Below are 14,842 nucleotides of genomic sequence, written 5' to 3' on the forward strand. Positions count from 1 at the left end.
TAGTTTCAGAGACATTAGCGAAGAAATTGCTATGCTGAGCGCAGCTGGACATGACCGCAAAGGTCCAACCCTGATCAGTTGGGGTAAAAATGGACACAATATTCGCGCTTGATACAGTCTGAATTTGAATTGTAATTAATTATTTGACACATAATAAGTTTCTGACACAGAATAACTGTAGTCAAATACACTCATCATACATGTAGATACCAGGACTAAATTTTGTATATACGCCAGACGCGCGTTTCGTCTACAAAAGACTCATCAGTGACGCTCGAATCCAAAAAAGTTAAAAAGGCCAAATAAAGTACAAAGTTGAAGAGCATTGAGGACCAAAATTCCTAAAAGTTTTGCCAAATCCAGCAGAACTTATAATTGGCTATATGATTTGAATTTATATATGTTTTGATTTCGTGCTTTTGCAAATTGACCACCAACCCAAACCCACCTTTTTCTTTTTTTGCAATACACTATGCTGTTGCCTATTGACTCCCCCACTACAAACCCCTCTCCTTTTTGGCAAATAGTCCAAAACCTAGCATTGCTTTATTCTTTTTGTACAAGTAGTGAAAGGGAGGTAAATCCAAACATAAACACCATTGTATTTTAATGTATTTGGATTACCTCCCTTACAATGCTTTTAAATTGTCTTTATTGTCCTTTAACCAGACAAATCTAGTTGTTCTCCCTTTTTTGCCCCTAATTCCTCAATGGTTAGAGCCATATGGAGTCAATTGACCATTATGGTCATGTTGACTTATTTGTAGATCTGACTTTGCTGAACACTATAGCTGTTTTCAATTTATCTTTATCTATTATTCTATTCAAGATAAAAACCAAAACTGCAAAAATTGCCTTAAAATTCCTTTTTCAGTTGCAGCAACCTAACAACGACTTGTCTGTGTAGTGTGTAAAATTCAGGACAGATAGATCTTAACCTGATGAACATTTTTACACATTTCAAATTTGCTATAAATGCTTTAGTTTCAGAGATATTAGCTAAAAACTGCATTTTACCCCTATGTTCTTTTTTTAGTCATGTTGTCCATGTTGGTTGGCAGGGGAGGTCATCAGACTCATTTTTTAAACTAGATACCTTATTCATAAGACAATAACAATCAAAACCAAGAAGTAAACAAAGACTCATAAAACCAAAGGACATTGACATCAACAGTTATAAATAATAAATAAGAAACAACACAAACTCCACTAAAAACCGGCAGTGAAATCAGGTGCTCCGGACGGGTAAGCATTTTCTGCACCTAATACGGCACCCGTCGTGTTATTTCTTTGTTCAGTTCGGTAATGATGGAAGGTTATTATGACTGAGGAAGAATATCAGATATGATTTCTGACACACTTTTGTCATAATGGCCAATCAGCTCATGATGGCAACCGTAAAATTTCTTGAGTGATGACCTTAATTTGATTGATTCATAGCCCTGTCTTTCCAACTTTTGAGAAATCAGTATTCCTCGTTCAAAAAAAAACGTACTTTGAGCTAGCTCTAAAACAACGTATCAATTAAGACAGATATACTCCATATGCTGGTGCCGCTGGGATGTTGCTACACAGAAATGGAAAGTTGATTATAGGAAAACTAAAATCATCGCGTTTGTCATAAAATTTTGGTATTCAACCTACCATCAGTAGTCATTTCGAGAAAAAGGTCTAAATATGAAGCAGATTTATCTGTGTCGGTAGTATCTTTAATTTCAAGTTCACTTGGATATATTAAATGTAAGTGATCACTGAATCCCTGAATAATTGTGCCAAGTTTGGTTAAATTTGTCTTGGTTGTTTGTTCATGTTGACTTATTTTGCTGAACGCAGCCTGATACGACGACAGAGGTCAATTAAACCCTGAACAGTAGGGATAGATTTGGACACAATATTCAATCTTGATTCTGTCTGAATTTGAATTGTGATAAAAAAAAATTGAGATATTATAGGTTTCTGACAGATAATAAATGTGATCAAAGATCCTTTATATCTATTGCGCAATACTGTGCAACTGAAGATTTTTCCTTGAAACTTTTCTAAAATTAAAAAAAAATTTAATATAAAAAAATCTCCCCCTCCCCCAACATTTTGGAACCCCCCTGGTTTAAAACCAGACACATTTGGTTTCCGGACAGTAAATTTGGTTTAAGTGAATGGATCTCTATTAAATTTTACAAAAATGTTCAATACCAAAAAAAGGAAATTTGAGATTGATTTTGGAGGGTTATGGTAAAAGTAGTTTACGAACTAGGGGACAAAGCGTTATTCTAGTTTGTGTGAAAGTGTATGGATCTCTCTTAATTTGTGCCACAAGGGGGCCATATCACAAAGGGAAGGCTGGGATTGAGTTTGGGGGTAATTGCCCCAACCATGCAGGAATAATTGGCAAACTAGAGGCTCTAAAGAGCCTGTGTCGCTCACCTTGGTCCTTGTGAATATTAAACAATGGACACAGATGGATTCATGACAAAATTGTGTTTTGGTGATGGTGATGTGTTTGTAGATCTTACTTTACTTAACATCCTTGCTGCTTACAAATATCTATAACAGTACTTTCTGTGGAAAATGCTATTGAAAATCTTCAAATTTTAAGAAAATTGTTAAAAATTGACTATGAAGGGCAATAACTCCTTAGGGGGTCAATTGACTATTTTGGTCATACTGACTTATTTTTAGTTCTTACTTTGCTGTACATTATTGCCGTTTACAGTTTATCTCTATCTATAACTAGAGGCTCTAAAGAGCCTGTGTCGCTCACCTTGGTCTATGTGCATATTAAACAAAGGACACAAATGGATTCATGACAAAATTGTATTTTGGTGATGGTGATGTGTTTGAAGTTCTTACTTTACTGAACGATTTTGCTTCTTACAATTATATCTATAATGAACTTTGCCCATTAGTAACAGAGAACTATATTTGGTAAAAATTTACATAAATTTACCAAATTAATGAAAATTGTTAAAAATTGACTATAAAGGGCAATAACTCCTTAAGGGGTCAATTGACCATTTAGGTCATGTTGACTTATTTGTAGATCTTACTTTGCTGAACATTATTGCTGTTTACAGTTTATCGCTATCTATAATAGTATTCAAGATAACCAAAAACGGCAAAATTTCTTTAAAAATTACCAATTGGAGGGCAGCAACCCAACAACCAGTTGTCCAATTCATCAGAAAAATTCAGGGCAGATAGATATTGACTTGATTAACAATTAAACTTCTTGTCAGATTTGCTCTAGATGCTTTGGTTTCATAGTTATAAGCCAAAAACTGCATTTTACCCCTATGTTCTATTTTTAGCCGTGGCGGCCATCTTGGTTGAATGGCCAGGTCATCGGACACATTTTTCAAACTAGATACCCCAAAGATGATTGTGGCCTAGTAGTTTCAGTGGAGATTTTGTAAAAGATTACTTAGATTTATGAAAAATGGTTAAAGATTGACTATAAAGGGCAATAACTCCTAAAGGGGTCAACTGACCATTTTGGTCATGTTGACTTATTTGTAGATCTTCCTTTGCTGAACATTATTGCTGTTTACAATTCATCTCTATCTATAATAGTATTCAAGATAACCAAAAACGGCAAAATTTCTTTAAAAATTACCAATTGGAGGGCAGCAACCCAACAACCAGTTGTCCAATTCATCAGAAAAATTCAGGGCAGATAGATATTGACTTGATTAACAATTAAACTTCTTGTCAGATTTGCTCTAGATGCTTTGGTTTCATAGTTATAAGCCAAAAACTGCATTTTACCCCTATGTTCTATTTTTAGCCGTGGCGGCCATCTTGGTTGAATGGCCAGGTCATCGGACACATTTTTCAAACTAGATACCCCAAAGATGATTGTGGCCTAGTAGTTTCAGTGGAGATTTTGTAAAAGATTACTTAGATTTATGAAAAATGGTTAAAGATTGACTATAAAGGGCAATAACTCCTAAAGGGGTCAACTGACCATTTTGGTCATGTTGACTTATTTGTAGATCTTACTTTGCTGAACATTATTGCTGTTTACAATTCATCTCTATCTATAATAATATTCAAGATAATAACCAAAAACAGCAAAATTTCCTCAAAATTACCAATTCAGGGGCAGCAACCCAACAACCGATTGACCGATTCATCTGAAAATTTCAGGGCAGATAGATCTTGACCTGATAAACATTTTTATCCCACGTCAGATTTCTTCAAAATGCTTTGGTTTTTGAGTTATAAGCCAAAAACTGCATTTTACCCCTATGTTCTATTTTTAGCGGTGGCGGCCATCTTGGTTGGTTGACCAGGTCACGCCACACATTTTTTAAACTAGATACCCCAAAGATGATTGTGGCCAAGTTTGGATTAATTTGGCCCAGTAGTTTCAGAGGAGAAGATTTTTGTAAAAGATTACTTTAATTTACGAAAAATGGTTAAAAATTGACTATAAAGGGCAATAACTCCTAAACGGGTCAACTGACCATTTTGGTCATGTTGACTTATTTGTAGATCTTACTTTGCTGAACATTATTGCTGTTTACAGTTTATCTCTATCTATAATAATATTCAAGATAATAACCAAAAACAGCAAAATTTCCTCAAAATTACCAATTCAGGGGCAGCAACCCAACAACCGATTGACTGATTCATCTGTAAATTTCAGGGCAGATAGATCTTGACCTGATAAACATTTTTATCCCACGTCAGATTTCCTCAAAATGCTTTGGTTTTTGAGTTATAAGCCAAAAACTGCATTTTACCCCTATGTTCTATTTTTAGCGGTGGCGGCCATCTTGGTTGGTTGACCAGGTCACGCCACACATTTTTTAAACTAGATTCCCCAAAGATGATTGTGGCCAAGTTTGGATTAATTTGGCCCAGTAGTTTCAGAGGAGAAGATTTTTGTAAAAGATTACTTTAATTTACGAAAAATGGTTAAAAATTGACTATAAAGGGCAATAACTCCTAAACGGGTCAACTGACCATTTTGGTCATGTTGACTTATTTGTAGATCTTACTTTGCTGAACATTATTGCTGTTTACAGTTTATCTCTATCTATAATAATATTCAAGATAATAACCAAAAACAGCAAAATTTCCTCAAAACTACCAATTCAGGGGCAGCAACCCAACAACCGATTGACCGATTCATCTGTAAATTTCAGGGCAGATAGATCTTGACCTGATAAACATTTTTATCCCAAGTCAGATTTCCTCAAAATGCTTTGGTTTTTGAGTTATAAGCCAAAAACTGCATTTTACCCCTTTGTTCTATTTTTAGCCGTGGCGGCCATCTTGGTTGGTTGACCAGGTCACGCCACACATTTTTTAAACTAGATACCCCAAAGATGATTGTGGCCAAGTTTGGATTAATTTGGCCCAGTAGTTTCATCAGAGAAGATTTTTGTAAAAGATTACTTTAATTAACGAAAAATGGTTAAAAATTGACTATAAAGGGCAATAACTCCTAAATGGGTCAACTGACCATTTTGGTCATGTTGACTTATTTGTAGATCTTACTTTGCTGAACATTATTGCTGTTTACAGTTTATCTCTATCTATAATAATATTCAAGATAATAACCAAAAACAGCAAAATTTCCTCAAAATTACCAATTCAGGGGCAGCAACCCAACAACCGATTGACCGATTCATCTAAAAATTTCAGGGGAGATAGATCTTGACCTGATAAACAATTTTACTTCCTGTCAGATTTGCTCTAAATGCTTTGGTTTTTGAGTTATAAGCCAAAAACTGCATTTTACCCCTATGTTCTATTTTTAGCCGTGGCGGCTATCTTGGTCGGTTGACCGGGTCACGCCACACATTTTTTAAACTAGATACCCCAATGATGATTGTGGCCAAGTTTGGTTTGATTTGGCCCAGTAGTTTCAGAGGAGAAGATTTTTGTAAAAGTTAACGACGGTTAACTTCGGGCCAGGTGAGCTAAAAAGGAGCAACAAACAAGCACTTGTGTTCAAGTGTATTGATCTCCCTTACATGTTAAAACAAGATTTCATACCTCAAAGGAAAGGATGGCATTGAATTTTGGGGTACATGTATTTGTTTTTTCAAACTGTTTTCAGGTTTATATATTTTTTCTTCAAAATTTTGAAAAGTTTCAATTGAACAGTATTGCACAACATAATTTCAAGACCTTTGACCACATTTATTTTGGGTCAGAAATCTATACCATGTCAAAAAAATTATCACAATTTAAATTCATACAGTGTCAAGCTTGAATATTGTGTCCAAACTTGCTTTAACTGTTAAGGGTTCGATCTCTGCGATCCTATCCGGCTGCAGTCAGTGAAGCCTTTTATTCATGTTTATAATACAGTAGTACTATACCAAAATTTTTACATACCGACTACTTGGAGTATATTTGGATTGTACTTGTAATTTCTCCCACACACCAGTATAGATGTCTAGTCTATGAATATCCATGTTATATACAAAGCCTGTAGTTCCTCCACAAACATACACATCTTTTCCTAGTCTTGCCATAGCCTACAAATTCAAATAAGAATTAAACCTTAAAGGGTCACAATTCAATTCTTTAGAGGTTAGAGTGAGCAAAAAAAAAGTTGTATTAAATATCATACTAATTAATTTTGTTTAAATCTCAAAACTCTTCATAAATATTTCATACTATTATCTTGATCTTATCATATACCAATAAACTTGAAAAAGTGACATATCCTTCACACTCATTACAAAGTGAATATAGCAAATAGCAAGTGAAAACCCTATCATGAGTATTACAATAACTTTATTTAACTTTTGGTTAGCAAAAGCAGATTTCATATTTTTATAATGATTTTCATCAGTTACACACAGCCATGAAATTACAGCAAATTCAATAAAATCTTGACTCTTGGAATTTCGACATAGACATAATGTTTAATATAGAATATAAAACTAGAGGCTCTAAAGAGCCTGTGTCGCTCACCTTGGTCTATGTGAATATTAAACAATGGACACAGATGGATTCATGACAAAATTGTGTTTTGGTGATGGTGATGTGTTTGTAGATCTTACTTTACTAAACATTCTTGCTGCTTACAATTATCTCTATCTATAACAGTACTTTCTGTGGAAAATGTTATTGAAAATCTTCAAATTTTAAGAAAATTGTTAAAATTGACTATGAAGGGCAATAACTCCTTAGGGGGTGAATTGACTATTTTGGTCATACTGACTTATTTTTAGTTCTAACTTTGCTGTACATTATTGTTTACAGTTTATCTCTATCTATAAAATTACCAATTCAGGGACAGCAACCTACCAACCGATTATCCGATTCATCTGAAAATTCCAGGGCAGATAGATCGTGACCTGATCAACAATTTTACTTCCTGTCAGATTTGCTCTTAATGCTTTGGTTTTTGAGTTATAAGCCAAAAACTGCATTTTACCCAAATGTTCTATTTTTAGCCATGGCGGCCATCTTGGTTTGTTGGCCGAGTTACCGGACACATTTTTTTAACTAGATACCCCAATGATGATTATGGCTAAGTTTGGTTAAATTTGGTCCAGTAGTTTCAGAGGAGAAGATTTTTCTAAAAGATTACTAAGATTGTAAAATGCTACATACTTCAAGTACAACTGTCAAGTTTTGTTATAATCAGTTTAATAGTTTGAGATGAATTTAGAAGAATGTGTGATGCAGATTCAGCAATTTAAGGAAACTTACATCAAAAAACGAAATTAGCTGCCTCATCATAGAATAGAGTGTGAACCAATAAATTCACCAATAAATGATCAAATATTCATCTCTATGTATAAAAACATTGGAATATGATACAAAAGATGAATCTAAGATGATAATCAAGATGTACCTCTTTGTTTTCATTAAAGGTCCCTCTGGGTCCATTCATATACCTCTCATTACCTCAAAGTTTAACTTTTGAGGCTAATAAATTAAAATTTTGGGGTGACTTTAACACATTTTTGTAAGAAATGTGATGTTAAGTTATTAATTGAGGAGTTCAAGCTGAATTAACTATCCTCAAAAATGTTTGCTGACTCTATGCAGGTTTTAAGTTCCTTAAGTAAAACTAAAATCTGTGGCATTCCAGACAGGTACATATAATAAAATTGAGAATTAAAACAGTATATTTCTGAAATAATTACTGAGGAAGAGTATAATGTGGTGATTTTTTTTTAACAGGGTTAGAATATTTATATTAATCAAATTGCGCAACACTGCTATTATGCAATACTGGGATGTTGTGCAAAATTGTGCTACTGTGCAATACTTTGAATAAAACATTTTCTGCTATTGCGCAATTGAAGATTTCTTGCTATTGCTCAATACTGTGCAATTGGATATTTCTTGCTATTGTGCAATACTGTGCAATTGAAGATTTAATGCTTTTGCGCAATATTGTACAATTGGATATTTCTTGCTATTGTGTAATACTTTTCATTTGAAAATTTCTTTCTATTGTGCTATTTCATAATAGTGTGCAATGAATATTTCCTGCTATTGTGCTATTTCATCATAATGTGCAATGAATATTTCCTGCTATTGTTTAATACTGTGCACTTGAAGATTTCTTGCTTTATGATTGCTCAATATTTAATATGATAATTTACACAATCCTGTTTGGTGTGAATCTCCTGTAATGTCAGTATTTTTTGCTTTTAAATAATAAACTGTTATCACAGAGATATGTCTCGCCTCTTTGTAATTTTGATTATGCAAATGTTGAAATCAAAATAGCAATACTTCATCTTACAAAAGTTATGTCAATGAACCATGACTGAGTTACAAGGCTAAACAATCTCCATGTAAATGAGTTGTGCCAATGCTAATACAAATGCATATCAAATACCATTGACTTTTTATAAGTCGTCCCAAAACCTTTATAAAACATTTTAAAGAGGCAGTGCCAATGAGCAGAGAGCTTCAGGTGGAAAGTGAAAAAAAAAATCATCAAACCTTGCTTAAAATAAACATCTCAGTCTTAAAAGATCATACGACAAACAATAACGATCATTTGTGAGGAAAAAATTTGTTTTTTGACAGTTAAATAATGGTTACCATAGAAACTAGTGAATCTGAGACACTATTTGAGGAAAAACTAGAGGCTCTAAAGAGCCTGTGTCGCTCACCTTGGTCTTGTGCATATTAAATAATGGACACGGATAAATTCATGACATAATTGTGTTTTGGTGATAGTGATGTGTTTGTAGATCTTACTTTACTGAACATTCTTGTTGCTACAATTATCTCTGTCTATAATGAACTTGGCCCAGTAATTACAGTGGAAAATATTTTCTACAAATTTACAAAAATTTATGAAAAATGTTAAAAATTAACTATAAAGGGCAATAACTCCTTAAGGGGTCAGTTGACTATTTTGGTCATGTAAACTTATTTGTAGATCTTATTTTGCTGAACGTTATTGCTGTATACAGTTTATCTCTATCTATAATAATATTCAAGATAAAAACAAAAAACGGCAAAATTTCCTTAAAATTACCAATTCAGGACAGTAACCTAACAACGGGTTGTCCGATCCATGTGAAAACATCAGGGCAGATAGATCTTGACCTGATAAACAATTAAACCCTGTCAGATTTTCTCTTAATCCTTCGGTTTTTTGAGTTATAAGCCAAAAACTGCATTTTACCCCTATGTTCTATTATTAGCCGTGGCAGCCATTTTGGTTGATTGGCCAGGTCACGCCACACATTTATTAAACAAATTACCCCAATGATGATTGTGGCAAAGTTTAGTTTAATTTGGCCCAGTAGTTTCAGAGAAGAAGATTTTTGTAAAAGATTACTAAGATTTACGAAAAAATGGTTAAAAATTGACAATAAAGGGCAATAACTCCTTCAGGGGTCAACTGACCATTTTGGTCATGCTGACTTATTTGTAAATCTTACTTTGCTGAACATTATTGCTGTTTACAGTTTATCTCTATCTATAATAATATTCAAGATAATAACCCAAAACAGCAAAATTTCCTTAAAATTACCAATTCAGGGGCAGCAAACCAATAACGTGTTGTCGGATTCATCTGAAAATTTGAGGGCAGATAGATCTTGACCTGATAAACAATTTAACCCCCATGTCAGATTTGCTCTAAATGCTTTTGTTTTTGAGTTATAAGCCAAAAACTGCATTTTACCCCTATGTTCTATTTTTAGCCATGGCGGCCATCTTGGTTGGTTGGCCGGGTCACGCCACACATTTTTTAAACTAGATACCCCAATGATGATTGTGGCCAAGTTTGGTTTAATTTGGCCCAGTAGTTTCAGAGGAGAAGATTTTTGTAAAAGTTGACGACGACGGACGACGGACGACGACGGACGCCAAGTGATGGGAAAAGCTCACTTGGCCCTTCGGGCCAGGTGAGCTAAAAAACCAGGATATTCCGACATGAAATATAATATCAGAATAAAGAATAGTGGTCATTGCAAGTAAATATTTTAATTATATAACCTTAAAATTATAAGCTAAAAAAAATCTGTTCTTAAAAAAATGTTTATTTGTGGTTGCTATGGTAACAGGAAAATCAAAGGGTGCAAGTTTATAAATTTTACACAAAAATAAGCAAATTTGGGTCAAAATTGTAAAAAATCCAGATGTATATAATATAAAATATGGTACTGACAAAAATGATGACTATAATATAATTCAAAGAAAAAATAAAATTGGGTAGACTATTGAATTTTTATAGGTGGCAGCTACCCAACATTATGCTGTTTCAGAAGCAATTTTGTACAAAAACTACAAATTTTGTCACCTAATAGGGGTCACTATCATAAAAAAATGCAAATATGAATTAATTTGTACTGAAAAAATAGGTGTCACATAAAAGTGTATTCAATTGAGTAGAAAAATATGCATAAAATCTCCATGGCAATCATCTTTTTTGCATAGCAACCTATTGAGGCTGAAAATATACAATGTTGATTTTAAACAAAAATGCACAAAATAAATCACTAGAAGCCTGCTGGTGATAAAATAAAACACAATGACAGTCAAATTGTGCGTTAAGAGACGCAAAACTCTCCTTAGCAACAGTTATTCATGACATAAATGCCTAGTAACCAACTGATACTTGAAAAAAACCCACGCTCAATTCATGGATAACAAGCACAATTTAAAAGTATTTATAAATAATATAAATGCATGCCTGATAAAAACTAAACTAACATAAAAAGATCAATTATGCATCATGTGCATAATGATCATTTACTTAAAAAATATCTTATGTAACACTACTTATTGCATAGCAACAAGCATATGTGGTGTAAAAGAGGGACGAAAGATACCAGAGGGACATACAAACTCATAATCAAAAATAAACTAACGATGCCATGGCTTTAAAAGAAAATGACAAACATGCAATAGTTTACAAAACAGAATACAGAAAACTAAAGATTAAGCAAAAAATTTTGATGTGATCTCAGGTGCTCCAGAAGGGAATGCTGATCCTGCTCCACATGTGGCACCCGTAATTAAATTATATTATTTCATGATAATTCAAAAAGAATCAACTTTGTTTTATGATTCTATGCATTCAATCTTTCTTTGAAACAGCAATAAGCGAATAATTGCATAGGCTCTTGTGGGAAGTTGTGTCTGGACCAAGGTCCAAGTTTAATACCATACGATATAGTTACAGATATTTCACGCTGATAACTTAAAATATTGTTTTTGCGATGTCAAACTGGGACATATCGGGAAAAGATGTAGAATTCGACTGCTTTTCATCATTCAAACTGATTTAATTTGAAAACAAGTTCATGGACACATTTTTATACGACCGCAAAAATTGAAAAAATTTTGGTCGTATATTGGTATCACGTTGGCGTCGTCGTCTGCGTCGTCGTCCGAATACTTTTAGTTTTAGCACTCTAACTTTATTAAAAGTGAATGGAAATCTATAAAATTTTAACACAAGGTTTATGACCACAAAGGAAGGCTGGGATTGATTTTGGGAGTTTTGGTCCCAACATTTTAGGAATTAGGGGCCAAAAAGGGCCCAAATAAGCATTTTCTTGATTTTCGCACTATAACTTTAGTTTAAGTAAATAGAAATCTATGAAATTTTGACACAAGGTTTATAACCACAAAAGGAAGGTTGGGATTGATTTTGGGAGTATTATTACCAATAGCTAAGGAATAAGGGGCCAAAAAAAGGGCCCAAATAAGCATAATTCTTGGTTTTCGCACAATAACTTTTGTATAAGTAAAAAGAAATCAATGAAATTTAAACACAAGGTGTATGACCACAAAAGGAAGGTTGGGATTGATTTTGGGAGTTGAGGTCTGAACAATTTAGGAATATGGGGCCAAAAAGGGGCCCAAATAAGCATTTTTCTTGGTTTTCGCACCATAACTTAAGTATAAGAAAATAGAAATCTATGAAATTTAAACACAAGGTTTATGACCATAAAAGGAAGGTTGGGATTGATTTCGGGAGTTTTGGTCCCAACAGTTTAGGATTAAGGGGCCCAAAGGGTCCAAAATTAAACTTTGTTTGATTTCATCAAAAACTGAATAATTGGGGTTCTTTAATATGCTGAATCTAACTGTGTATGTAGATTCTTAATTTTTTGTCCCGATTTCAAATTGGTCTACACTAGATATTGACAATGAGGGTCGGTTGAAAACAAAACTTTACGACAAAAGAGATGATTTCAGCTTTCCAATTGTGAACTTTCCATTTCTAAGTAGCAACATTCCAGCAGCACCTGCATACGGGGTATATATCTCCCAATTGATACGATATTCCCGTGCTTGCATTTCCTATGATTTTCTTGATAGAGGGTTACTGCTCACAAGGAAGCTATTAAACCAAGAGTTCCAAATGGTGAAGTTGAAATCATCCCTTCTAAATTTTACGGACGCCATCACGAGTTGGTTGACCGTTATGGAATAACTGTTTCACAAATGATATCTGATATGTTCCTTACGTCGTAACTACAATCCCCTTCCCTTTCATGAGTGTGACCTACCGAGTTGGACTATTTACCGGATTTGTAATCACATAAGCAACACGACGGGTGCCACATGTGGAGCAGGATGTGCTTACCCTTCCGGAGCACCTGAGATCACCCTTAGTTTTTGGTGGGGTTCGTGTTGTTTATTCTTTATTTTTCTATGTTGTGTCATGTGTACTATTGTTTTTCTGTTTGTCTTTTTCATTTTTAGCCATGGCGTTGTCAGTTTGTTTTAGATTTATGAGTTTGACTGTCCCTTTGGTATCTTTCGTCCCTCTTTTAAAGGTCCAAAGGGTCCAAAATTTAACTTAGTTAACAAAAATTGAATCCTTGGGGTTCTTTCATATGCTGAATCTAAAAATGTACTTAAATTTTTGATTATTGGCCCAGATTTCAAGTTGGTCCAAATCGGGGTCCAAAACTAAACTTTGTTTGATTTCATCAAAAATTGAATAAATGGGGTTCTTTCATATGCCAAATCTAACTATGTATGTAGATTCTTTATTTTTGGTCCTGTTTTCAAATTGGTCTACATTAAGGTCCAAAGGGTCCAAAATTAAACTTATTTTTGATTTTAACAAAAATTAAATCTTTGGGGTTCATTTATATGCTGAATCTAAACATGTACTTAGATTTTTGATTATGGGCCCAGTTTTCAAATTGGTCCAAATCAGGATCCAAAATTATATATATTATATTAAGTATTGTGTGCAATAGCAAGAAATTTTCAATTGCACAGTATTCAGCAATAGCAAGAAATCTTCAATTGCACAGTATTGTTTTATACAATATACAATGTATATTCACTTTTACTACCAACTGATAAATTAAAACAGTCTTTACCATTCAGTGATTAAACAAGCACTTTTTTTACATTTTGATATTTTATGATGTATTTAAATGAGTAGTTATTGTTGCAGACTCCATTAGAAATTTGAATTGAGATCAGTTTTGGAATAAGGGAAAGGGGGATGTGAAAAAAAAATGGGGGGGGGGGAATTTTCTCATTTCAGATTTCATAAAAAAAAAATTTGAGAGGATTAATATTCAACAGCATAGTGAATTGCTCAAAGACAAAACAAAAATTTTAAGTTCATTAGAACACATTCATTCTGTGTCAGAAACCTATGCTGTGTCAACTATTTAATCACAATCCAAATTTAGAGCTGAATCCAGCTTGAATGTTGTGTCCATACTTGCCCCAACCGTTCAGGGGTCAACCTCTGCGGTCGTATAAAGCTGTGCCCTGCGGAGCATCTGGTTCAATAACTATTATGTTTATTTCATTGAGAAACCATGTTTCAACCAGATGCTCCGCAGGGCGTAGCTTTATACGACCGCAGAGGTTGAACCCTGAACGGTTGGGGCAAGTATGGACACAACATTCAAGCTGGATTCAGCTCTAAATTTGGATTGTGATTAAATAGTTGACACAGCATAGGTTTCTGACAAAGAATGAATGTGTTCTAATGAACTTAAAATTTTTGTTTTCTCTTAGAGCAATTCACTATGCTGTTGAATATTAATCCTCTCAAAACAAGAATGTGTCCTCAGTACACGAATGCCCCACTCACACTATCATTTTCCATGTTCAGTGGACCGTGAAATTGGGGTAAAAACTCTAATTTGGCATTAAAATTAGAAAGATCATATCATAGGGGACATGTGTACTAAGTTTGAAGTCGATTGGACTTAAACTTCATCAAAAACTACCGTGACCAAAAACTTTGACCTGAAGTGGGACAGACGGACGGACGAACGAACGAACGGACGAACGAACGGACAGACGGACGGACGGATGCACAGACCAGAAAACATAATGCCCCTCTACTATCGTAGGTGGGGCATAAAAATGTTTGAAGAAATTTTCTTTTTTATTTATGAAATTT

The 14,842-nt window shown here is 34.0% G+C and overlaps 1 protein-coding gene across 1 annotated transcript in view; it reads right to left on the minus strand.

The window, feature by feature from the left end:
• Positions 1-14,842, minus strand: part of LOC139484919 (kelch domain-containing protein 10-like) — a 154,228-nt gene that overhangs the window by 72,499 nt on the left and 66,887 nt on the right. Inside the window, exon 5 of the mRNA XM_071268971.1 lies at positions 6,352-6,494. Within this exon, the coding sequence (XP_071125072.1) occupies positions 6,352-6,494 (143 nt within the window). The remainder of the gene's footprint in view (positions 1-6,351; positions 6,495-14,842) is intronic.

This window comes from Mytilus edulis, chromosome 1, assembly GCF_963676685.1.
Source record: "Mytilus edulis chromosome 1, xbMytEdul2.2, whole genome shotgun sequence".
Taxonomy (NCBI): Eukaryota; Metazoa; Mollusca; class Bivalvia; order Mytilida; family Mytilidae; genus Mytilus; species Mytilus edulis.